Here is a 25,745-nt window from a genome sequence, read left to right on the forward strand (position 1 = left end):
GTGTTTGGTATGGATGTGTATTCGTGTGCTTCTTTGTGCTACCGGGCTCTGTTTTTCAACTGGGAAAACATAATAATGTACGCGGCTAATATTTGTTTATTTATATTCTTTTTTATTTAGCAAACCTGGAAAAGTAGGAAGGTGCACATGCATATTATCATCATCATCATCATCATCATCATCGCAAATCCCCAAAAGACATGGCCTCCTTGCAGATCAAGCACCTCCCAGATCCTTCTCTGGCTATGTCCATAAGGTGGTGTGGCTGGGTAGTCAGTTCATGTCCGTCATTGGCAACATTATCTTGCCTCCAAAGCTTTGGTGATCATGCAGTTGTCAGCCATGTAGAAGCATTCCTTAGTAAACATTTTCATAATTATTTTTTCTTCCATCCTAACAATATGCAATTTATAGATTCATAGATTCCAAGGCCAGAAGGGACCATTGTAACCCTCCAGTCTGACCTCCTGGATAACACAGGCCAGAGAACTGCATCAAAATAATTCCTAGAGCAGAGCTTTTAAAGAAAAAAAAACATTGAAAATGGTCAATAATGGAGAATCCACCATGATCCTTGGTAAGTTGTTCCAATGGTTAATTAATCCCACTGTTTAAAATATATACCTTATTTCCATCCTGACTTTGTCTAGTTTCAATTCCAGCCATTGAATGATGTTAGACCTGTCTCTGCTGGATGGAAGAGCTCATTGTTAAGTATTTGTTCCCCCTGGAGGTACTTAGAGACTTCAATGAAGTCCCCCTTTAACCTTCTCTTTGTTAAACTACATCAATTGAGCTATAATATACGTACATTTTATAAAGAATCTAAGCTGATGCTGACCAGGATTTTCAATAGGCCTTGGGTTCTCACCAACCTTTGAGTTTCAATGGAATTTAGACATCTGATTCTTTTAGATCCCCTGGGAAATATCAGGCACTTTGTTAACTGAGTGGAGCTCCACAAACTACCCAGATACCTTGGTTAGCTCCTGGAGATCCTGATCGGAGCTGCCCAGGTAATTAAGAGTCAATAATAGGTGAAATTCACCCATCTGTAGAAGACTAGCCATGAGAGAGACTGAGGGAGGAAGACCCACATTCTTGCCTCTCAGTGCCAAGAGGATACCCCAGCTGCAGGCAAGGTGGGTGACAGCTGCAATGTTGCCTTCTGAGGTCCCCTTTACAAGGTTTGAGCTGGGATCTACAGCAGGCAGTGATTCCAGGCAGTGTTGTATCCCATGGACAGGAGCGGCACCAGGGTTTCTGGTACCCTAGTCAGAATTTGGGGGGCGGCATTTTGTGCGCTCCACACAGGGTATGCAGGAGTTTCCAGTTCCGCTCCTATCACACTGCTGAAGAAGGACCCTCTGCCGAAATGCCCCAGGCGATAGCGGCAGTCATTGAGCTGCTCAATTGCCTGCTGCTGTTTTTCTCGGTATGTTGGCAGAAGGTCTTTCTTCAGCGGCATGACAGGAGCAGAACTGGAAGCTCCCGTGCACCCCATGGGGAGCGCACAAAATGCCACCCCCTGAATCCTGGCACCTTAGGCTATCGCCTTGGGTCGCCTAATGGAAGAGCCGTCCCTGACCATGGGACCACTGGGGGAGGCTGTTGTCAGGATCACAGATCATTCAGACTGTGTAAGCTACACCAGGGGCTTCTCAGGCATGTTGAGGTACCTTTGGCAGCTTTGAAAATCTCAGTTTAACTGGATAAAGGTGCCTTAAAGGCCAACAGATTCCCAGACTGTCAGGCCTATCAATCAGACCAGAAGTACAATGAAAAATGCTGGGCCAGATCTCCCACTGGTGTAAATCAATATGGCTCCATTGACATCAGTGGGGCCAGATCCCCAGCTGGTGTAAATCAGCATCGCTCCATTGGTGTCAATGGGGCCAGATTGTCATCTGTTGAATTCTGAAATGAGTGGAGCTACACCATGGATTAATAGATGGTCTGACTCTATATCAAATGTAGATATGGCACTCTCAATTATTTATTTATTCATTTATTCACCACTGTGGGAACACTTTAAGGCCACAGCCCAGTTGGGCCCTGTTCTCTTACGTGCTGTACAAAGATATAGCACTGTTCCCTTGCAATTGGGAGGCAGAGTCTTTACCAAGTAAAGCTGATGCCTCACAAAGTCAGGACCAATGAGTGAAGAAGAGGGCTGGAGAACTATTAGGAGAGGAAGGGTAGCTATTGACTCCAGGGGGGTTACCCAACTTCTAATCTGTCCCATGGGATCTCCAACAGGAGCTATTAACTGAGCCATCCATTCCCCATTAACCTATCTGAGACCCTGAAACATTATTTTCTGGTTTATTTTTGCCCCTAATAATTTTTCTGAGAGCCTTTTTGACATCCTGGTTCCTCAGGCAGTAAATGATGGGGTTGAAGAAGGGTACTATGACTGTGTAGAGCATGGACACCAACTTATTGGAGTCAAAGGCGTACATGGCCCTGGGCCGGGCGTAGGTGAAGAGGGTGGTGGAGTAGAAGATGATCACCACCACCAGATGGGAGGTGCAGGTGGAGAAGGCTTTCCGTCTCCCCTGAGCCGTTGGGATCCCTGCAACAGTGGCCACTATGCAAGCATAAGAGGCCACCACCACAAGAAGTGGCAGTAGGATCATGATCAAGGCCAGGATAAAGTCCACCCTCTCCGCCAATGACATGTCGGTGCAGGCCAGATTTAGCAGAGGTGAGATGTCACAGAAAAAGTGATTGATGACTGAGCCACAGAAGGTCAAGTGGGAGATGAAGATGACTTTGAGCATGGAGCTGGTGAAGCCACTCACCCATGACCCAGCAACCAAGCAGAAGCAGAGCCCATGGGTCATGATGGCCGAGTAGCGCAAGGGGATACAGATGGCCACATAGCGGTCATAGGCCATGACAGCCAGAAGGACGCACTCGGTGCAGGCCAGAGCGATGAAAAAGTAGAGCTGGGCCATGCATCCCAGGAAGGAAATGTGCTGGCTTCCTCTCAGTAAGTCGAGCAGCATCTTAGGCACTGTGACGGTGATGTACCAAATCTCCAGGAAAGAGAGGCTGCTTAGAAAGAGGTACATAGGCTTGTGGAGAGGGTAGCTCACCTGGACCGTCACAATAATAACTACATTCTCCACGAGCGTCAGTATGTAGATGAGGAGGAAGATGAGGAAGAGCAGGATCTGCACCTCCTTCAAGGCAGTGGGGAACCCCAGGAGGATGAATTCCTGGACACTGCTCTGGTTTTCCTTCTTCATCTCCACATTTGAGAAAAACCTGGAGATACAGTAATAAAACCAACATTCAGTGATTGCCTAGAGCCATAGACTCCAAGGCCAGAAGGGTCCTCTGGGATCATCTGATCTGACCTCCTGTATAACACAGGCCAGAAAGCGAAAATAATTCATAGAATAAGTGTAGCACGGCAAATCATAAAGGAAGAGAAGAATTATAGAAAGGTGCTCTTAGTACCATGCTAACTGTATGTCTACACTGCAGTTAGACCACCGTGGCTGGCCCATGCTAGCTGACTTGGGCTAAGAGACTCAGGCAAAGGGGCTGTTTAATTGCAGTGTAGACATTCAGGCAATCCAATCTCTGGGATCCTCTAACCTCACAGGTTCCTAGAGCCTGGGCTCCAGACCAAACCCAAATGTCTACACCGTAATTAAACAACCTCTTGGCCTGAACCCTGTAAGCTCAAGTCAGCTGGCATGGGCCAGCCATGTGTTTTTAATTGCAGTGTGTCCATAACCTCTGACTCAGGTGGTCTAGGTTCTCGTCTTGGCTCTGGCTTTGATAGAAACCTGCAGGAACAATGAGTTGGGTTTTTAAAGGAATTTAGGCACCCAGCTATCTGGTGCACTATTAATAATAGTCATACTTAGCTCCTTTAAAATAACATTCAGCTAAAGATCTCAAAGAGCATTACAAAGGGAGTAAAAAGCAAGACAAGAAGCTACCAGAGAAGTTGCCCGTTGAGAGCTGTGAATTCAATAGCTTGCTAGCCCATAGAGCATTTTCAACAAAGCATGTTCCAAAGGAGTTAAGTCTAGAGAAGAGAAGGCTGAAGGGAGGAGGGCAGACATGAAAACAGTCTGAATAAACAGACAGTTCAAAGGGTGTTTGATGAGAGTTAGGGCTCTGTGTCTGTCAGTGCGGTCACGGAAGTCACGGTTCCGTGACTCCTGCAGGGGCCAGAGTGGCTGATCCCAGGAATGCCCAAGCAGCTGGCTCTGGGGCCAGCTACTGAAGTGGCCCCAGGTACAGACACACCAGCTGCTACTCCTGCCTGTGGCCAGCGGTTCCTGGCTGGCCGGATGGCGCAACCGCAGACCGCGCCGCCTGGCAGCAGTCCCCTGTCAACTGACTGGAATGTCCATAGCCGAAGCCCTCCAGCAGCAAGCCCCCCCCACACAGCCAGTGCTTCTCCCATTTAAACACAGGTATTTGGACCCTGAATTTTTGTTTATTGCCCATGACCTGTCTACGACTTTTACTAAAAATACTCGTGACTAAATCATAGCCTTAGTTACAGTTTTAAGTACTAGATTTTATAATGGGCTCTTCATTCTAGCAGAAAAAGGTGTAGCACGATCCCATGGCTGGAAGTTGAAGCTAGACACATTCAGACTGGAAATAAGGTGCACGTTTTTAATAGTGAGGCTGATTACCCATTGGAACAATTTACTAAGGGTTGTGGTGGATCTTCCAACACTGACAACTTTAAAATCAAGACTTGATGTTTTTTCTTTGTGTTAAGATCTGCTCTAGTTCAAGGTGAGGTAAATTTAGGGAAGTCCGATGCAGGACTTCAGACTAGATGAAAGCATTGGTCCCTCATGGCCTTAGAATCTATAATGTGATGGCTTTAGTCAGTGGCATGAAACCTGACGCTCCCTAGACAACTTGGGGTCAGAGGGATCTGATGTCTAGGGGTGGGATGGGGACAAAGTAGAAGTAAGAATCCTGGTTTTACTCCTGGATCGGATAGAGACTTGCTAGATAGTGTAGGGCTATTGTCTATCAGACACCCTCAGGGGTGAACTATCACCCAGGCGGGTTTAGTGCTCTGAGATCTACCAAGTAGCACCACTTAATATAGCAGCCTAAGGCACCATACCAAAATCTGCTAGTGCCTCCTATGAAATGACACAGGAAGCAGCACATTGCCATCCTGAGCGGCAACTCACCAGGGTCTGGCAGGGAGGGGCTTAACGAGAGGTCCTTAAATATCAGGAATGACATTTGCCGACATGTTGCTGACTGGAAAATGTAATGTAAGGGAGAATTTTACATACACTGGAACTGGATTATTTTTACCCTGCATTAAATATCTTACTCTGCTGAGCATTTACATAGCGCTTTGGGGCCAGATTCCTAGTGGGTGTAAATTACTGTTGTTCCAAATTCGCCCCAAGTCACAAACAGGCGAGGGTCTCTCCTTTGATCCATGCACCTCAAAGTAGATACAAGCAGATACTATTAACCTAAATTTAAGACAGGGAAACCGAGGCACTGAGAGCGTGGTGAACTGACTTGTTTGTGGTCACACATCGAGACAGTCAGTGGAAGAGCCAGAAATATAACCCGAGTGTCCTGACATGACTTAACCGCTGGACTGTGCACATTTATAAGAACAGATATGGAGACCAAATCAGTAAACCTTACCCCCATGAGTAGTCCTGACTCACATGAGTGACTTCAAATAGGCTTCAGAAAGAAAGAAAGAAAGAGAAAGATATGTGAATAAGTGTTGCATGATTCTACCAATTAGCAACTCATTGTTATGACCTTCATGTCCATCTTCTGGACCATTTGGCCATTCAACAATCTTGGAACAACCCCTCATCTAAGCAAGCATTCAGCTACTCCTCAGCCTCACATTACATGATGAACTCTACACTTGTAAGGGCATTTCGGTGCCCGGCTCCTGTAAAGTCACCCACAACCAGATATGTCTGTATCCCTCTTTACAGTGTCCTCTCCCAAACATAGTCTCCTCATAGCAGAGAGATCTGGATTGAGATTTTCACAGGGGGCTAAGGGAGTTAGGTGCCTAACACCTATTGAATTGCAGCGGAAGCCTTATGCCTAACTCCCTTAGGCTCCTCTGAAAATCCCAGCCCTATATATAAATTAAGAAGGAACTCACCTCAGAGAGGCAATCTGGATCCTGGCCATTTCGTATTGCCCACACTCTATAATTCCAAAAGTAGTTGTCTGGCAAAAATAAAGGAGCTGCCATTAAACTCAGACGCTTCATTTGCAGCCCACCTTAAAAGTTATCACTTGATGCAGACCTCTGAGAGGTGTGTTTGTGTCTGTGGGAGTGATTCCTGCTCCCTACTGGATGAAATGAGACCTGCTTCCAGTGTATGTGTCTTTATATTCTCAGCTCAGCTAATGCAACTCTCAGAAACTGCCATCATAATTTTTACCAGAGAGACATGATCGAATGCCATCAACAGGAGCCTGAGAATCAGATACCTCTGGGTCCTAATCTGACGCTGAATTCCTCTGAAATCTTGGGCAAGTCTCTTAACCCCACGTGCCTCAGTTTCCCTATCCATAAATTACACATTCTGACACTGTCAGAGCTCCCAAATGGGGTTGCTGTATGGATAGATTGATCTCCAAAAGTGCAACATGTTGGTGTAAGAAATTGACCCCAAGCACCAAAGCCAGGGGCAAGATATAAGGCTGGGATTTTAAAGGATTTTAGGGGAGTTAGGTGCTCAAATCCCTTCACATTTCAAGAGGAACTGGACACCTAACTCCTTTAGGAGCCATTTGAAAATCTCAGCCTTAGCTCCTACCTGGAAGAGCTGTGGAGAGATGCAAGAGGCACTGAGTTGGGATGTCACTGTGCTAGGAGTGGAACATGAGCTGCACCATCCAGGCCATACCTGAGCCGATGCTTCTGTGTACTGCAAATGAAACCAGTTCAGACATAGGAAATTTGCTGTCTCCAACAGAGCGCTTTCACTGAAGATCTTCATTGATTTACTCCCCACGCTCACACATATAAATGTATCCACTCTGTCGGCTTCCTCGGTGACCCATGAGGACAGGTCCACAGACAAAGCCCTGGCTGAATGCTTTGTATCTGCAATCAGCAGACGCTTGGTCTGTGGGGAAAAGGTACTTGAGATGATTAGGTCTATGTGCTAATTAGAAGTTCCAGGCTAAGCAAGAGGGAGTGTGAAGAAACCTTGCAGAATTTCCCCGGAGTGCTGTCAGATTCTGGGATTGTGGATGAGATTTTCTAAAGCACCTCAGGGCCGCCCAGAGTGTGGGAGGGGGCAAGTGGGGCAATTTGCCCCAGGCCCCGGGCCCTGTAGGGGCCCCCACAAGAATATAGTATTCTATAGTACTGCAACTTTTTTTTATGGAAGGGGCCCCCAAAATTGCTTTGCCCCAGGCCTCCTGAATCCTCTGGGTGGCCCTGAAGTGTCTAAGGGAGTGAGGGAAGTAGTGCACCTGAGACACATGGCTCCTGGTGCAAGGCCTTATACCCCACCCCCTCTTGCTCAAATCTGGGCCTGAAGTCACACTTTGGCCCAGAGTAAGGTTCTGAGCAAAGGGGGCTGAGCAAAGGGGGCCTGACAGGGCAGCTTGCAGAGGGCTAGATTGTCACCACAAGCCTGGAGCAAGGGAGTGTGTTGTGGCTGCACTGCCCCCAAAGCACACCAGACTGGCACTTGGAGATCCGGACCCTAGTTCCCATTGGTTCCACATGGGAGATAATCTCCAACTGATACAGTTGACTGCCCTCTCTGCACTATCTCAGGGTTGGGGTTGGAGTTGTGTGGAAGCAAGATTTTGTCCAATCCTCTTTCTGCCTGCCCACAAACTGGTCCTCTTCTCCCCGCTCCCCCCTCCACATCCATTGCAAGCAACACTACAAAATGTAGAGTTGGGTAAAAAAAAATAAACAAAACTTCCCCCGCAAAAAAAAATTCTGTTTTGGTCGATCAAAACATTTTAAAAATTTCTGTGGATTTCAGCAAATGGTTTTTGTTGACCCCTTTCCCACCGCAAATAAACCAAAAAAATCTAAATATTTCATTTTGACATTCTCTTAACAAAAAGTTTCAATACTTTGAGTTGAAATGAACTTTTATTTCAAAATTATCTTTCATTTCATTTTTAAAACAAATTGGATTTTTTTTTAAAGCTCAGACTGGAACTGAAATGTTTCATTCACAAGCAACACAAAAACCAATCGACTTTTGATATGTCAAAAAATATTTTGGGGTCAGGCCTAAACAATTTCATTTTCCAGTTTTTTGGACCTCCCAGAAAACTGAAAAATCCCTTATTTGCCCAGGTCTGGTGAAAGGCCCATGTGAGAGTTACAGAGCCAGAAAGCTGCCATCTGACCCAGACTGAAGTGCCATGCAAGGTCCATGAAGGAATCAGATTTGCCCAGCACAGCCCACTGTTCTGGAGAGTCAGGTGTCCTGGCTTGTCTTTAGAGCTATGGGCCTTGACAAGTCACCTTCACCCTTTCTGTGATTCTGCTTCCCCTAAGGTGACCGGAAGTACCAATTTTATAGGGACAGTCTTGATATACAGGGCTTTGTCTTATATAAGCACCTATTACCCCTACCCCCTATCCTGATTTTTCACACTTGCCATCTGGTGACTCTAGCTTCCCCTGTCACCCTTTGTCTATTAAATATACCCGTGTCTGGGCCTTATATTAGGACAGAACCCACCAGTCTTTGACTGTAAAGATGTGGGACTCTGACCTCTGAGTTAGAGGAATGGGTGTGATAGATTGCACAGTATTCTCCCTGGGCTGCTCTCAGTCCACCCCTCATGCCACAACTCCCGGCTGGGCTGTGGAGCTCAGTTCAGCACACCAGCCCTTGGGTTCTATGGACCAGCCCCTCCATAACCAGCTCCCGCTTCCCAGCTCCCCCTGCCATACCTGAATGGCTCCCCTGACAACTACCTTCCCTGCTATGGCCTGCTCTTTACCCATCCTCCCTGCTGACTCAACATCTCACAACCTCCCCGGTGCCCCAAGAAACGCTCCCCTAGACAGAGATGTCCTTCAGGGAGAAGGGACTTCAAGGTTTGACCCAATAAGAAGGGAATTCTAATTTTAGCCTAATATTATCCCTGCATTTTAATTCCCCTTGTTCCTGATACTGCAGAAGGAAAGGACAAGGATTCACGCCGCTCTTCCTTTATTTTTCAGTATTGGTTCATTTTGCAGCCACAAAAGTAAACCTCACTGTCACATGCATATCTGTCTGCAACCCTTCTTTAAGGGGGGAAGGCGATGTCAGAGGAGATTCTAGCCTAATAAGCTTTTCAAAAGCCTTCAAAGGCTGAATGCTCAAAGGGAATCGATTTCAATAGATGTTAGGAGCTTAAATAGAAGTTAGGAACCTAAGGCCTTTCGAGAATTCAGCCCTGCATGAGTAACTCCCATTTAAATCAATGACTTTTAGGCACCAATCTGTCTTAAACCCCCGCTAGACACATAAAAATCAGGACCTGTATAAAATTAGCCCTGTTTTCCTCCACAGATCTACTCCCATGTGTGTTTAGAATAGGACTAGTCAGATTTTTTTTTCCCTCAGTGGAAAATTTTGACTTGGCACTGAAAAAAGAGAAAACTAAACATTGTGCTCATTTTTGGCTAATGAATTATTTTTTGTAACCAAAAAAAAGAGGTGTTTTGGCCAAAAATTGTGGGGGTTTTTTTCAGCTGAAAACTCGAACCATTTTGGTTTTCTGTTTTCCAATGAAAAATGGGGAAAAAAATGCAAAAAGCAGACATTTTCCATAAACATGTTTTTTTATTTGAAAACTCAGTTGTCTGTCATAAATCATTAATGGAAAATTTTCAACCAGCCTTATTGCTCCCAGTGACTATTGTGTTCCTCCTTTTGGCTTTGCCTATCCAATGCAGCTGGTGGAGAATTAAGTCAAGTCTTTGGCTCTGTGTCCAACATCATCAGAACTGTTCACCAAGTTCCAAGCATCTGATGAGGGAAGAATTTGAAGATAATGAGTTTGTACAGGCAGAGATGAAGGTAGGATTTGGGAAAGGAGGAGTTATGCAAAGGTCATGAGGATCAGGCTTTGAAGGTGAAGGGACTGTGCAGAGGTCACAAAGTGCAGGGCATGAAGGGGATAAGGGCTACACCAAGGTAATTGAAGCTGTAATTTGTCCTACAGAAGCAGTGTTGCTGAGGATTCTGTCTGAGAAGGAAAGAAACCAGCTTGACACTCAGATGCCAGGTGGGTTTGTAGGGCCAGTCTACCCTGTATTGCTTGTAATATGAAAGCATGTGATCTGGAATCATCAGGAGACAATAGAGCAGGCATTTAATCTATTTTGGTAATTATACGGCCCTCATCTCCCTAGTAGTTGAGCAGCTCACAACCAGTAAAGGATTCCTTCCCGAGAACAGAAAAATATCCTAATTCATAGATGAGGAGCTAAGGTCAGGATAAAGAAATGTAAAGAAATCTATTCTGAGATGATGTCCTACCCACATCCCTCTTAAACACCTATGCTGCCTACCTAAGGGAATTATCCACTCAATTGTCTAGTATTTTGGTGCCTAAATCCTTTAGACCCCTTTGAATTTCCCTCCAAGCATGGATATTCCCAATCACATTATCAGAGTATTTCATAGTGAGCATTCCTAGCCTAGCCACGAGTGGGCTCTACCTCCAGATTTGGAAGCCAAATTTAAACTTCTTCAAAGTTCAGACATACTGAGATATTGGGTTTGGGTTCAGCCATTATAGATCTCTCATATGGGAAATGTCTTGTATAAAATAATGATGAGATTTTACTGTAATTATCTCTAGACCAGGGAGGATTTGATTTTTATTGGTGGAGACTGGTGAACGTTGGTTTCATCGTACACAACCAAACAGGCGAAAAATATTTCCATCAATAATAATTAAAATTTACACATAGGTAAAGTAAGAAAAATGCTACTTGAGAACGTATTAGATACCAATTTTAAATGTCTGCCCCTCCCCCAAATTTCCTACCACTGAGAAAACTGGGAGAAAAAATGCTTAAAATCCAAAATATCACACAACTGTGAAAATATAAATCAAGGAAAATACACAAAAATGCTTAAAAATAATCAATATTATCCATCAAAATTATAAAAATATAAAAATCATTTTCTGTGAAGATTAATTATCCTATAGAATTGAATCCACACTGACCTGAAGGGGAGACACCCAACTCCCAACACAATTTTTATTCAGTTATTACTCAAGAAAATTCACTACTTCTGTGGAATCTGCATGAGTACAGAATAACTAACACCCCCTGGATTTGGTCAATTGATTTCTTAGGGCCAGTGAAAAAGTTATCCCTGCAAACCATTTCCAGGGCTTTGTCCAGCTTTATCCCAGGAGACTGACCTCCCACCTGTTCCCTTGGGGACTTAACTCCATAGTCTATATCCCAATTTCCAAATCTCTTTGACTATTAGACACCAAATATTGGCTGGCATTGGAACACAAGGTCTAATATGCAACCCAAATTCCAGGACCTTCCAACCCATATTGACATTTTTAGACCTCAGCCATTTTATGGTCCCCTTAAGTCAAAGAAGAGATAGGATTTGGATATACTGACTAAAAAGGAGATACAGTATTGAGGCTTCTGGAGACAGACTGGCAATGTGGTTGCCTCAGGTTTTTGAGCACCCATCTTGTATTGCAAACAGAGACTCCATAACTACCAGATTTAAATTCCATCATAAGTGTGCTACATCTTTCTTCTTGCCTCCACACCTAAATTTCTACCAGTAGGGAAATCTCTGTCCTACTAAGAGATGGTGACCAGGATAGGAACCTTGTGGACAGCATTCACACCACTGAAAGCTCTCCTCAGAGCTCCCTTCACTTCCTGGTTCCTCAGGCAGTAAATGAAGGGGTTTAGCATGGGGGTGACAATCGTGTACACCACTGAAACCAGTTTGTTCAAGTCAAAAGGGTGGATCCTCTTGGGCCGGGCATACATGAAGAGGGTGGCTGAGAAGAAGATGACAACCACAGTGAGGTGGGAAGTGCAAGTGGAGAAGGCTTTCCTCTTGCCCTGAGTGGTGGGGATGCGCAAGATGGTGCCGATGATGCAGACATAGGAGACAAAGATGATGGACAGTGGGACCAGAAGGATGAACAAAGCCAGGATGAAGTCCACTATCTCTGCCACCATCATGTTTGTGCAGGCCATGTTCAATAAAGGACTGATATCACAGAAGAAGTGATTGATGACATTGGCCCCACAGAATGACAGCTGGGAAATGAAGATGACCTTCAGCATGGAAGCCAGGAAGCCCACTAGCCAGGACCCCACTGCTAGTTGTAGGCAGAGCCGGTGAGTCATCATGACTGGGTAGCGAAGCGGGTTGCAGATGGCCACATACCGGTCATAGGCCATGACTGCCAGGAGCAAGCACTCGGTGCATATGAGGGAGCTGAAGAAGTAGAGTTGTGTCATGCATCCCACAAAGGAAATGCTCTTGATCTCCAATAGGAAATTAGCCAGCAGTTTTGGGACAGTGACTGAAATGTACCAGGCCTCCAGGAAGGAAAGGTTGCTGAGGAAGAAATACATGGGCTTGTGGAGGTTACTGTTTGTCTTGATCATGGTGATGATGACCACGTTCTCCAGGATGGTCAGCAAATAAGCCGCCAAGAATACCATGAAGAGAAACACTTGCAGCTCTGGGACAGTTGGGAATCCCATCAGGATGAACTCCTGGAATCTGGTGTCATTCTCCCACTCCATCCTGAGAGGCACAGAATCAAGCAGCAAAGAAATAAAAATGTAGGAGAAAAACAGAAAGAAGAAGAAAAAAGAACAAAGAACATAAGAAATAGAAAGCAATAGTCAGAAGAAGAGGAAAGGTGGAGAAAGAGACAGGAGAGATAAATATGGAAAGGAGAAGTGATGAAAAAAAAATGAAGAGCAAAAAGACAAAATAAAGTTATATGGTATTGACTACATACAGCATTTCAAAGACACAGACACCCACTTCCTGTGATTCTTCACAGCAGGCCTTTACTTCTATATTTTGTGGATCAAATTTTAAAAGATACAAATAGGAGTTGGGTGCACAAATCCCTTTGAGTTACAATGTGCCTTTAAAATTCTCTCCCTCCAGCAGCAGACTCTGCACCATAGTTCTGAGGACCCCGCGCCAATGTCTCGCTCTCAGCTATACCACATCTTGATTCAGAAAACTTTGTAGCTCTCCAAAGCTGAATGTTTAATGTAGGAGGTCAGGCTGTGGTTTTAAAGAGCATAATGGAGGTTGGCCCCCAACTCACTGGATGTCCCAGCCTAAATCTGTGGTGAATACTTTGGCCAGCTCATAAACTAATCTACAGTGCCAGAGACCATACTTCAGACCTATAAGAAGCAGTGTGGCTTTATAACTCCAGTACAGGGCTGGTGATCTGGGTTCTGTTCCTGACCTGCAGGATGACTTTGCTCATGACCCTGCCTCAGTTTTCCCATTTGTAAGATGAGCATAATGATATGGCCCTTGTAAGTAAAGAACCCTGAGCTCCACTGATGACAAATTTATTGTTATTATTCTAACAGATTAAGGCTTGGAATTTCAAAGGAACCTAAGGGAGTTTAGCATCCAACTCCCTTTGAAGTTTAGTGGCAGCTGGGTACTTAAATACCTTAGGCAAACATTGAAAGTCTCCACCTGAGCCCAATGTTTTCCACATTTCTAGTTTGCTGATAACGTCATGGGCCTTATTTAGACCATGAGTTGGTTTGTTTTATGTTTATTTGTCATTTCTTTGTTTCTTTAAAACAAACAAACCGTACTTTTTCTGTGTAATCACAGAAAAGCAAGAAAACAGTGGGCCAGACATCCTGCTGGTGTGAACTAATATAGAGTGTTTGACTCCCACAGAGTGATACCAGTTTACAGCCGCTGGGGATCTGGACCAGCAGTCCTTATTGCTGCAATGTGGGGGAGTAGACCTGGAACTTAAGAACAGTGAGAGGAAAATAGACTAATTGATTCACACACACTCAGCTTTGCACCTAGGACTTCACACCAGCATCAGCATCAGACAGGAGCAATTGGGGCCATTCCTGGATCCAATCTATGGCTGTTCCCTAGAAAAAGGCGAAACTCACTGGGGCTTAATCCTGCTATCTTCTAGGCACACTGCTCCGAACCAGCCATCACTTATGTGTGTGCTTAACTTTCTGCATGAGTAATTCCATTGCAGTCTATGAGCTCACATGCTTAACTTCAAAACACTGCTTAAGTGACATTCCGGGTTGGGGCCAGCAGGATCAAGCACCTATAGGGAATTCTTTTCATCATTGGTGTTATTGTACTGAAAACAATGACTTTGTTATTATTATGTGCTACAATTTTATAGTGTGTAGGGCCAACTCTTCGATGATGATGGTGATGATGATATAAAAACTTAATTGCGAAATAAAAATACTGTTTCTGTGACAGTTGATCTAACAAAAACATAAAGAGGCAAAAATAGCTATCTATCCCCATACACCTCATCTATCTATCTATCTATCTTAACTGTCAAATTGTCTAATATGAAGCAGAAGTGACAAACATTTTAACAACAATTAAGAAATTGTATCAGAACATCTCTCTCTCTCTCACCATTTGCATTTTTCTCTTCTATTCATGAGTGTCAGAATGCCTTTTCAACATAATTTTAAATGATACTAGTTTAACATTCTTTTCATGGTGCAAAAATATTTGTATTTAAAAAAGAAAACAAAAACATACACGGACTCATATTTACCTTTGATAGATGAGACCTCATTTTCATAAAATAAATATTTTGAAAATTGGCACAAGTAAATCTATAAGCAGTCATAAATTCAGAAGCAACAGTGCATATGCCAGACAAACTATGGCCAATCCTGCAAATTCCTGTGCATAGGATTGGTAACACTATGAACCTTTAGTGCCACAAGCAATGTCATTTACTACAACAGGGATAACAATGAATTAGGGATGTTTCCTCACAGACAGGACTAGAGTAGAGTAACTAGAAGTGAGTAGACACTGAATAAAGAGTTTCTGGCTGTCTGATCTAATCTCTTTCCCACCCCCCCAACCCCCTCAGTTCTGTACACATAATTTTTCTATCACGGTTTTTATAGTGCTGATCTTAAAGCCTAGCTGTTTAGCAATTTTTTTAAGTAGTATAATTTCTGCACCAGTCTAAAACCAGATACATATTTGCAAAAATTCCCAGCACATTATAATTCAAGATTCTAATAAATCCAGCCACAAGCAAGCCCTCCCAAGAAGAAATTATAACGACAACGACAACAGCAGTAGTGGTGTTTCTAAATTAAACTCACTCTTTATATATCTCTGTGGCTCATTTTATCTTTCCGTCTAATTAAAAGTATTACCTCACGTTCCTTGTCTGTCTCATATCCCAGATCCAACAAGGCTATAACAACACTGCAAACATCTATCTATCTATCTATCTATCTATCTATCTATCTATCTATCTATCTATCACGATGATAGATGAGTGTATTCCCAAAATTCTCTTTAAAATCAACATAATTTCGGTTACATTACAGATGAAAGATCTTATCCAAGTAAAGTTCCCAAGTAAGAATAAAAGAAAAGAAAATTCCATTCCTTTACTTTAGCAGCAGATCAAAAGCGAGGATCTAGTCACATCCTCGGACTCATTAGCCAAATCTCCTCCCTGCATCCTCTCAGAGCCACATTCAAAGGTGATGTAAGCAGGTGCAACTCCACAAACTAAATGCCCTGTTTCTAGCAGTTCTGACTTTGTCCCAGAAGCAAGGAACAGCACACTAAATATACTCATTAACCCCTGAGGTGTAACTGTCCCTCTGAGCTCCCAGTGCTGGTAGCACATGTATGTCATTCATGCTAGTTGAGAGAAATTTGGGGCCCCTTTACATCATGTGCAACGGAACCACAACCCATCACATTTTACTTTATTTGCACAGATGTTACAGACATTTCTTTTTGGGAGGGGGGCACCTGAGCTCGGACCTGAGTGCAATTGTCCCTCCCCCGCCCTCCTTCTCAGCCCTATGTATGTATAACTGACTAAGGGCTGTATAAGCATTGGCTGAATGCTTCCTGGACATGAAACCTGAATGCAGACAAAGTTGATTCTGTGCTCATGGGTATGTAGTGACCTAAAGCCCATGTAGCCCAGCTAAATCAGGGTGCATGTGTCTGGCCTGGGAGAGTAATTGCTGTTATTATTATTGCTGTTACTTAAAGGAAGATTTAGGCAGGAAGATGGGTCATTGGGTTAAGACACTGTAGTGGGACTCAAGCAAGCAGCAGTCAATTTCTAATTTTAATACACACTTCCTGTGTGAGCTTGGAAAACTCATTCAGGCCAGATTTTGAAAGATACAAAACAGGTTATTCTTTCCCAAGAAGTCAGACTACATGATCATGATGGCCCCTTCTGGCCTTAACATCTATGAGGTATTTAGCAGGCTTTTCAAAAGGGCCTAAGGAGTTTAGGCATCCAGCTGTCATAGAAATCTATGGGAGTTAGATGCCTAACTTGCTTGCATGGTTGGCAAATCTCACTAGGTGCCTAGCTACAGTTTTAGGTACCTAAATCCCATTAACAGTCTAGCCCGTGGCTATGTTCTCCAACTGGAAAGAGTGGATGATAATACTTAACATTGTCTGTGCATGCTGGGCTTTAAAGGAGCCTAAGGGAGTTAGAAACCAAACTCTCAATGATTATGAATAGGAAATGGTTATCAGACTGCGTTGTAGTTTGGAAAATCCTAGCTATAGAGGATCTAGGATAATGTCACATTAATTTGAGATAGGCGCTCTCTATGGAGTTATAATAATAAAAGTATCTCCTGCACTGGCATAATCTGCCTGATCAATAATGTGAAAAAATCTGACGAGTCACTTGGAAAGCAATGGTTTCTCCAATTTATATAAATGTAATTATAATAATAATCTATGTCTTTATCCATAGATATTATATGCTGATCTCCTTTTTTAGCCATCCCCATGCACACATCTATCTTTCTCTCAATGCACAACACACCTTGCAATAGGCATACTCACACTATTACATATCGTAATACTGTATTGAGAAAGAGGGAAGGCTGGTTCGGGGCCCAGATTTTCAAATGTCCACTAAATTGAGTCCCCCTTGGGACCAATTTTCACTGAGTGTCCTTGACAGCAGTGTCTGCTGTGCGCGCTCGGCAGCTCTGGACATGAAGTCCAAGTGGTGTCAGGTTGGACAACTAAGTTTGGTGGAAACTTGTGAATAATTTTTAAAGCACCAAAAGGCATATGTTTAGAGATAAATAGGCACTGAGTGGGATTTTTCAAAAGCTCCTGTGCACTTAATACCCATAGATGTTAGGCACCAAGATCCCACTCAGCACCTAAATACCTTTTAAAATATGTCCCTAAGTGACTTAGGCACCTAAGGCCCACTGACATTCTATCACACTGTTTTGTGGATCTCATTTGGATGTGTCTCAAGATGTCACCACTCATTTGGACACATACCCAAGACAACCTAAAGCTTCAGTAATATACTAGCTATTTTGTGTATTCCTGAGCAGTCCCACCCTCCAGTGGCTAATCCAACAAGCAGAAAAGAGCTTTAACTCTGTTTTTTCTATGCTTGTGTGTTGGAGGACTGACTTCTCAGAGCCAAGGGTTCCAGTCCAGTCAGTAAGTACATTTGTCAATCTACATAGATTTGCACGAGGTCAGACTAGATATTCAACATGATCTCGTCTGACCTTCTGTCATGGTATGAGCCCCTACTCTGAACCTTAGCTTCCAAAAGATGGGGTACCAGCATGAATTCCCCTAAGCTTAATTACCAGCTTAGAACTTGTAGTGCTGCCACCAACTAGGACTTACAGTGCCTGGTACACTCTGGTCCCCCCCAAAACCTTCCCAGGGGACCCCAAGACCCAGACCCCCTGGATCTTAACACAAGGAAAGTAAACCCTTTCCCCCCACTGTTGTCTCTCCCAGGCTTCCCCTCCCTGGGTTACCCTGGAAGATCACTATGATTCAAACTCCTTGAATCTTAAAACAGAGAGGAATTCATCTTCCTCCCGCTTCTCTCTCCCTCCCAGATTCTCCCTGAGAGAGAGAAGTAATCTTAACACAGAGAGAAATCAGGCTTTTCCTCCCCCCTTCTCTCCTTCCTCCCACCAATTCCCTGGTGAGTGCAGACTCCCTCCCCTGGGGTCTTACACAAGATAACCAAAAAGTCAATTAGGTTCTTAAAAAGAAAAATCTTTTAATAAAAGAAAGAAAAAAGCAAAAGTCTCTGTAAAATTAAGATGGCAAATGGTGCAGAGTCTTTCAGCTTATAGACACTAGGGAGAGTCCTCCCCTCAGCACAAATACAAGTTGCAACAGAGATACAATTCTTCCAGTAAAAAACACATTTGCAAATAAAGAAAACAATCAAAAAAACTAAACAGCTTTCCTAACTGGTACTTACTAAATAGAACAGAGGAGGCTGCTTCAGAAATTTGGAGATATCTGCTTACATGTCTAGTCCCTCTCAGAACCCAGAGAGAACAACAAAAAAAACCTAGAAAGCACAAACAAAGGCTTCCCTCCACCGAGATGTGAAGGTATCTTGTCTCCTGATTGGTCCTCTGGTCAGGTGTTAGACAGGTTTACTGGACTTGTTAACCCTTTACCATCTGTTTATGACACCTTCAGATCTATGAAGCAGGAGTTAACTTAAAAGATTTCCAAAGATGGCCAACTCTTTGTCAAATTTGTATGTTATGTGTGTTGGTTGGTAACCAGCTAGCCCTGTGTATGTTTTGTGTCTCCCTATTTTGCCTGCTCCATAGGAAGTACAATGTTAAAACCCCAACCAACAACAGCTGCCTCTTTAGCTCATGGTATAGTCACTTATGTCTTTGGCTCCATCTCCACTTATGTCTGGTTCCATCCCTGACAGTTATCCTATTTGTGTAACCTGGGTTCTGTCATTTCTTTTGATTGTTTATGCTAGGGGGTTGGACAAACAAGCCTGGAGCACAGCAGTGAACTTTTTTGTCTACTTGCAAGGAAAACAAAAATGATCCCTTCCCACCATTAAGTAGTTTTTCAATATTTCAGGGATGCATTTGAGCTAATATTGATGAAAGATTACTCTTACCCCTTCCTCTTGGTACCCTAGTCACAGCCATGCAGAGAACTTTGGGATTCTAGAGGGATGGGTTTTGCAGAAGGCAGTGGGGTCTAATCTGGAAGTGTAACAGGGTGGCTTGCCCCATTGAATAGAGAGTCTGGGGCTAAGCCAGCCCTGATGAACCAGACCTGGGCAGGGCCGGCTTTGGGAAGTGCAGGGCCCAATTCAAATATTTTCGGTGGGGCCCTGGCAGGGATGACTAAAAAAAAAAAACAGTGTAAAAAAAAACCTTTCATTTCTTCCATGTATTATTTACTTTCCATAAATATATAAATAATACAATTATATATTATGTACATTGCATCATATATGCTGTTGATTGCTTATTAATGACCGCCATTTCACATGTGTGGGTCCCTGCTACTCCCTGCAGGTGTGCACATGTGTAGATCCCAGCTGCTCCCTGCCCTCCTCATTGAAGCAGGTGTGCAGGGTTACTGCCCTGGGAACTGCAGGGCAACAGTGGACATAGAGCTGGTTGGAGGCAGGGCAGGGGCTGACTGGAGGTAGGGTCTAGCTGCAGGCAGGGAAAGGGGTGCAAGGCTGGCTGGAGACAGGGGTGTGGAGTGGGCTGGCTTCAGGCAGGGCCACAGGGGGATGCAGCAGGGGTTGGGAGGGCTGGAGACGAGGAGTGCAGAACTGGTTGGCTTCAGGCAGGGGAGTGCAGCGGGGTTGGCTGGAGACAGGGCAGGGGGTTTGGCTGTGGGCACGGAGTGCAAGAGCTGGTTGGGGGCAGAGATGGCTGGGGGCAGGGCAGAGGGTGCAGCAGAGACAGCTGGAGCCCCAGCCCTTTAAATAGCCTCTGGAGCCCCCTGCTATCCCAGGGCTATGAGGGCTATTTAAAGGGCCCGGAGCTCCAGCAGGGAAAGCAGGGCTGCGGGGTGGCTTGCCGCGCTCTGGCCAGGGCTCCAGCCGGGAGACCGGGGCTGCGGGGCTGCTTGCTGCTCTCCAGCCGCGGCTCCAGCCGGGAAAGCGGGGCTGCTTGCTGCGCTCCAGCTGGGGCTCCAGCCAGGAGACTGGAGCTGCGGGGCTGCTTGCTGCACTCCGGGCGCAGCTCCAGCCGGGAGAGTGGGGCTGCTTGCTGCGCTCCGGCAGGGGCTCTGGCTTTAGGGGCGGGGCCAGATTCCTGGGAATCGGTTGAATCGGCCTAAAGGCAGCCCTGGACCTCGGTTGAATCAGGTGCTCACAGAATAAAAGATCAGGAAGTTGCAGCAAAGAGGAAATTCCAGGGGAGTTCAGCCATGCTTGCAGTTACTGCAGGCTCCATGAAGTCTCCTGTGAGACCTTGAGCCAGTAGGGGAAAAGTTGAAAAAGCAGCGGACAATGGGAGAAAGCTCTCCAGATAGATAGGTCTGGGACAGACCCTGCTCAACCTGGGGAGAGACTGTACAAGCCCAGCTGATATGAAGACTATGTCAGTCTGGATGAAACAGGACAGGGACACTGAACGGGGCTTGAGGCCTGGTGGGTAGTATGTACCAGAGGATTCCATACATGGGACCCTTTGTGGGGATTGTTTGAAACCTCTTTGAACTATGAGTTCTTAAATGGGCCTGGATGAAGGGGAAATAGAGGTGGGATGGCCACAGAGTTCAACCCTAGCCATGAGAAGATGCAGCACTTGTCTGGGACTCAGCGGACCCCAGTTCTGCTGTAGGCTTTGCCACTGATGTGCTTTGTGACCTTGACCAACTCACTTCCTCAGCCTGTGACTTTGTTTCCCATCCCAGTCTTCATCTGTCTTATCTGTAAGGATTGCTTTCTGCTCTGTGTCTGTCTGTGGGAGTTGTGTGTAAAATCCAAGTGCTGTGCCTGTAGCACTCTGAGGTCCCATGAAGTCTTGGATCTCCCCCTCAGAGGTGGATATCTGTGTGAGGGGTCTTCACCAGCCAGCTTGGTGGTGCTTCCCCTGCATCTGTGAGGGTTCTTGTGGGTATGTCTACACTACAGCTGGGCCAGTACTAGATTTGCATGGTGTTGTGGCCTAATGCACTGGTTCCCACCCTCGCACTAACATTTGGCCAAACTGCCCATCCACCATAATGGAAGGGCAGCCGGGACAAATCTGCCACCCCAGGCCTATGAGGTGTGGAAGTGGCAGATTGTATTGAGTTAATCTGTCAGCACCACCCCCTTCTCCCTGCCAGACTGAGAGGAATCAGTGGTAGTAGCCAAGGCTTCAGCTGAGCATGGTGCAACCTGAGCCCAGATATCCACCCCAGCGCCCCCCTCCCCCCATTCCCTGGGATAGGATCGGTCTGTCACGTCCTTGCCCCTGTCTGGGATACAAATCATAGAATCATAGAAAATCAGGGTTGGAAGGACCTCAGGAGGTCATCTAGTCCAATCCCCTGCACAAAGCAGGACCAATTCCCAACTAAATCATCCCAGCCAGGGCTTTGTAAAGCCTGACCTTTAAAACCTCTAAGGAAGAAGATTCCACCACCTCCCTAGATAACCCATTCCAGTGCTTCACCACCCTCCTAGTGAAATAGTTTTTCCTAATATCCAACCTAAGCAGGAACAGCCTGCTAACCCCACATGAGCAACTGCATCCTCAGCAGGAAGGAAGAGACAGAGATATTGACACAACTTTGCCCCTAACCCTAATTTTTTTCTAAAATGACGTCTTTGGACTTTATGGTAAGAATTTTTCAAAGGAGACTAATGGAGTTAGGTATCCAAGTCCCTATTGACAGATCCTGTGAGTAGAGGTGGGTGAAATTTTTCAGGTGTGTGGCTAATTCACCAAACAATATGCAGTTTGGGGATGAGCAAAAATAATTATTGACTTTGGGTACAGTTGGCCAAATAGTTTCAATTGAGCCAAAAAAACAAAATGTTTTGAGCCTCCAAATTGTTTCAGTTTCCAAGCTTTTGTCAAAAGCAAAGGCAGGGTGACTAAATGAATGAAGTATAGGTAGGAGGAAGTGGTAACATTTTCTCCTTTATAAAGTTTAGCTCAGGCTACAAAGTTTGCTTATAGACAGCAGATGTGTTCATCACAAGATCCTGTAATGCTCTGTCATGTATAGCTGAGGTTCTTTTAAATAAGGTATGTAGAATACAATGGCTGAGCAGAATAATACAGATTAGCATTCTGTTACAGTTAGCGTGCCTATCTGGAACATCAAAAGCCTGTCTTTTATTCTGCGCTCTGCCTGAGGTGGGAAAGTGTTTTGAATTTGGATCTCGCACATGACAGAAGAATGCACACCACAAAAGGCTGACAATCAAAATGAAATATTTCAGGTCAAAACAAAGCATTTCATTTCAATATTACTGAAAGGCTTTATTTCTACTTGAAAAAAAATTGAGTTTTCAGTTTGTTGAAAAATTTCAAACAATGTCAATTTCCATTCATCCTGAAATTAAAATGTTATTTATTTTTTGAATTGGCAGCAAACTGAAAAATATCATCATTCATCCAGCTGTAAATGTGAGCTATGTGATGACTCCTGTATGCCCCTTTAAGATATCCAAAACTGCTTGTTCTTAGGATTTGGTTTGGTTTTCTCTTTAATCAGAAATAACAACTGGCTGAAAACGCATGATCTCTTCTCTCTCAATCTGGGGGGGAAATGCAACCTGTAACCACTTATTGTTTCACTTCTAATTCAGGGCCTTATTCTGGTGTCACTTACTCTGCCTTTAATCCAGTGTAACACCAGGAATGTCAATAAGGTTACTTCTGGCTTACACCAGGTTGAGTCAGAGAGGAATCAGACCCATTGACTCCAGAGGAGTTATTCCTAATTCAAAATGGGGTGCAGAATAGGAGAATGAGCCCCATTGACCCCCTGAACTTACTTCTGATTTACCCCAGTCTGAGGAGAGTTAGGGTTTTCAGTTTCAATTAAGTTATTCCTAACACTTATTGGTGATAGTGGAGGTTCAACCCATAACCCTAGTGAGTGGAAGGGAGTTCTGTTTGTGATGGCTCAGTGAAACTACAGCTTTGTTCCTCAAATTGACAAGAGTATGATTTTATCCTTGTTATCATTAAGTGGAATTGTTTTACTTTCAGATTGGTAGCCAAACTGAGCCAGAACTGAGCATAAACTCAGCAAGAGAGAGATCCAGACAACATAACTCATTTCACATAGATCTCGAAAAGGAAAGAACAACCTTTCAGTTGTTCTTGCCCTTGGCTACAAACCACTTGATTTATGTTCAGAGCTTGCATAAATGTCCTTCCTCCTCTACATCTGTACATTCTTGGCTTCTTTGCACTCAACGTACTTCACTCAAGATACAGCTCAACCTCGACACGAAACTCAGTTCATACTCAGGTGACCTCATGCCATCTATTGTCCTGAGTAGAATCCCATCCAGCCATTCTTAAGAAGTCACTCCCACTGAGCCCCTTGTGTGCGGTAAGAGAAGGTAGATTCCAAGGATGGGATGATGATCAGCCCCATCCAAAGCTAGTGGTCACTGCTGAAGACCTTGGGGACAGCATTCTTGACACACAGCATCTTTCTTAGTGCCCCCTTCACCACCTGGTTCCTCAGGCAATAGATGAAGGGGTTTAGCATGGGGGTCACAATCGTGTACACGACTGACAACAGCTTGTTGAGGTTGAAGGAGTGGATCCTCCGGGGCCGGGCGTACGTGAAGAGGGTGGCCGAGAAGAAGATGACAACCACGGTGAGGTGGGAGGCACAGGTGGAGAAGGCTTTCAACCTGCCCTGGGCAGTGGGAATGCAGACAATGGTGCTGATGATGCAGACGTATGAGGCAATGGTTATGGAGAGTGGGATGAGCAGGATGATCAAGGCAAAGACAAAGTCCACCATCTCTGCCACCATCATGTCCGTGCAGGAAAGGCTGAGCAATGGGGAGATGTCACAGAAGAAGTGGTTGATGACATTGGGGCTGCAGAATGACAGCCGGGAGATGAAGAAGACTTTCAGCATGGAGAGGAGGAAGCCAGCCAACCAGGAGCCCACTGCCAGCTGCAGGCAGAGCTGGTGGCTCATGATGGCTGGGTAGCGCAGTGGGTGGCAGATGGCCACATACCGGTCATAGGCCATGACGGCCAGGAGGACGCACTCAGTGCAGACCAGGGCAATGAAGAAGTAAAGCTGGGCCATGCAGCCCATGAAGGAGATGCTCTTATTCTCTGCCAGGAAATTCACCAGCAGTTTTGGAACAGTGACCGAGATGTACCAAACTTCTAGGAAGGAGAGATGACTGAGGAAGAAATACATGGGCTTGTGGAGGTGATGGTTTGTCTTGATCAGGGTGATGATGATCATGTTCTGCAGGATGGTCAGCAGGTACATGGTGAGGAATACCACGAAGAGCATCACCTGAAGCTCTAGAACGGTCAGGAACCCCAGCAGAATGAACTCCCAAACTCTGGTGTGGTTGTCCTGCTCCATCGTTCAGCTGAGGGTCTGCAGAGGGGAAGGAGGAAGTCAGAGGAAGGGAATGAGAGAAGGGGAAAGAAAGAACAGAAATTTTAATATCACAGACGCCCATTTCATGAGTTCTTTTTTTATCATCACTCTTTAGTTTGATATTTTTTATATGAGATCCCATCCTGCAGTTTTCGACCCCCTCAGCATTATGAGGGGAAAAATAAACCTAATCCTCAGATACCTTCATGGGAAACAAGTATCTTTAATAATGGGCTCTTCAATCTAGCAGACAAAGGTATAACACAATCCAGCGACTGGATTCTGAAGCTAGACAAACTCAGACCAGAAACAAAGGTGCGGTTTTAAACATTTATTCTCCATCACTGGCAATTTTTAAAACAAAGTTGCATTTCCCCCCACCCCTAAAATATCTGATCTAGTTCAAACATAGATTATTCTGGGGAATTTCTACGGCCTGTGTTATATCAGAAGTCAGGTTAGATTATCACTCTGTTCCCTTCTGGATTCAGTTTCTATTAAACTAATTACTGCCAGATCTCTGCCAATTTATCCCAACTGAAAAGCAAATACAGGATCCCTCTCTCAACTCAACAGTCCCTAATTTATTAAATCAGAGTAGGGGACATTTTTCAATGGGACCTACAAGATTTAAACCAATGGAATCTGTGTTCTTAGGCACATCTGAAAATATTATAGGTGGTTGGAACACAATTTGGGGAGGGTGGTTATGGTAAACATTGACTTTTTGTGAAAACCAAGATCCACAAAACTGAAAAAACTGAGTTTTCGGTTAAAAAAAGATTTTTTCAGTTTTTGGATGAATAGAGAAATGTTCCATGGCAAGTGGACACATTTCATAATAATGTTCAGTTTGTCAGAACTCCAGTTTTCCATTAAAACCAAAATGAAACAAATATTCTATAATGGAAATTATCTTTTTGATGTTAATTTAATAGCCCACTACTATCATGTTCTATTCAAGGGACAAAAAGGTCAGTAGAAAAGCAGCAGCAGCAGCAGCAGCAGCAGAGGAAGGACGGACAGCAATTTTGAGGGTTTTGCTTCAAATCCTGCCAGTCTCAAACTCAATTCCTATTTGTTTGTTTGTCATCTTAAAAAAAGATT

General features: G+C 44.5%; 3 protein-coding genes across 3 annotated transcripts; all 3 read right to left on the reverse strand.

Annotated features, from left to right (window-relative positions):
• Positions 1-2,288: 2,288 nt before the first annotated feature.
• Positions 2,289-3,254, reverse strand: LOC127030940 (olfactory receptor 6P1-like). The gene has a single exon (XM_050917627.1). It carries the CDS (start codon positions 3,252-3,254, stop codon positions 2,289-2,291), a length of 966 nt encoding a protein of 321 aa, XP_050773584.1.
• An 8,567-nt stretch (positions 3,255-11,821) lies between these two features.
• Positions 11,822-12,787, reverse strand: LOC127030941 (olfactory receptor 6-like). The gene has a single exon (XM_050917628.1). The coding sequence runs from the start codon at positions 12,785-12,787 to the stop codon at positions 11,822-11,824; it is 966 nt and encodes a 321-aa protein (XP_050773585.1).
• A 10,873-nt stretch (positions 12,788-23,660) lies between these two features.
• LOC127030942 (olfactory receptor 6B1-like) lies at positions 23,661-24,620 on the reverse strand. Its single transcript, XM_050917629.1, has one exon. The coding sequence runs from the start codon at positions 24,618-24,620 to the stop codon at positions 23,661-23,663; it is 960 nt and encodes a 319-aa protein (XP_050773586.1).
• Positions 24,621-25,745: the final 1,125 nt, after the last annotated feature.

The sequence above is a fragment of the Gopherus flavomarginatus genome, chromosome 11, assembly GCF_025201925.1.
Source record: "Gopherus flavomarginatus isolate rGopFla2 chromosome 11, rGopFla2.mat.asm, whole genome shotgun sequence".
In the NCBI taxonomy this organism is placed as follows: Eukaryota; Metazoa; Chordata; order Testudines; family Testudinidae; genus Gopherus; species Gopherus flavomarginatus.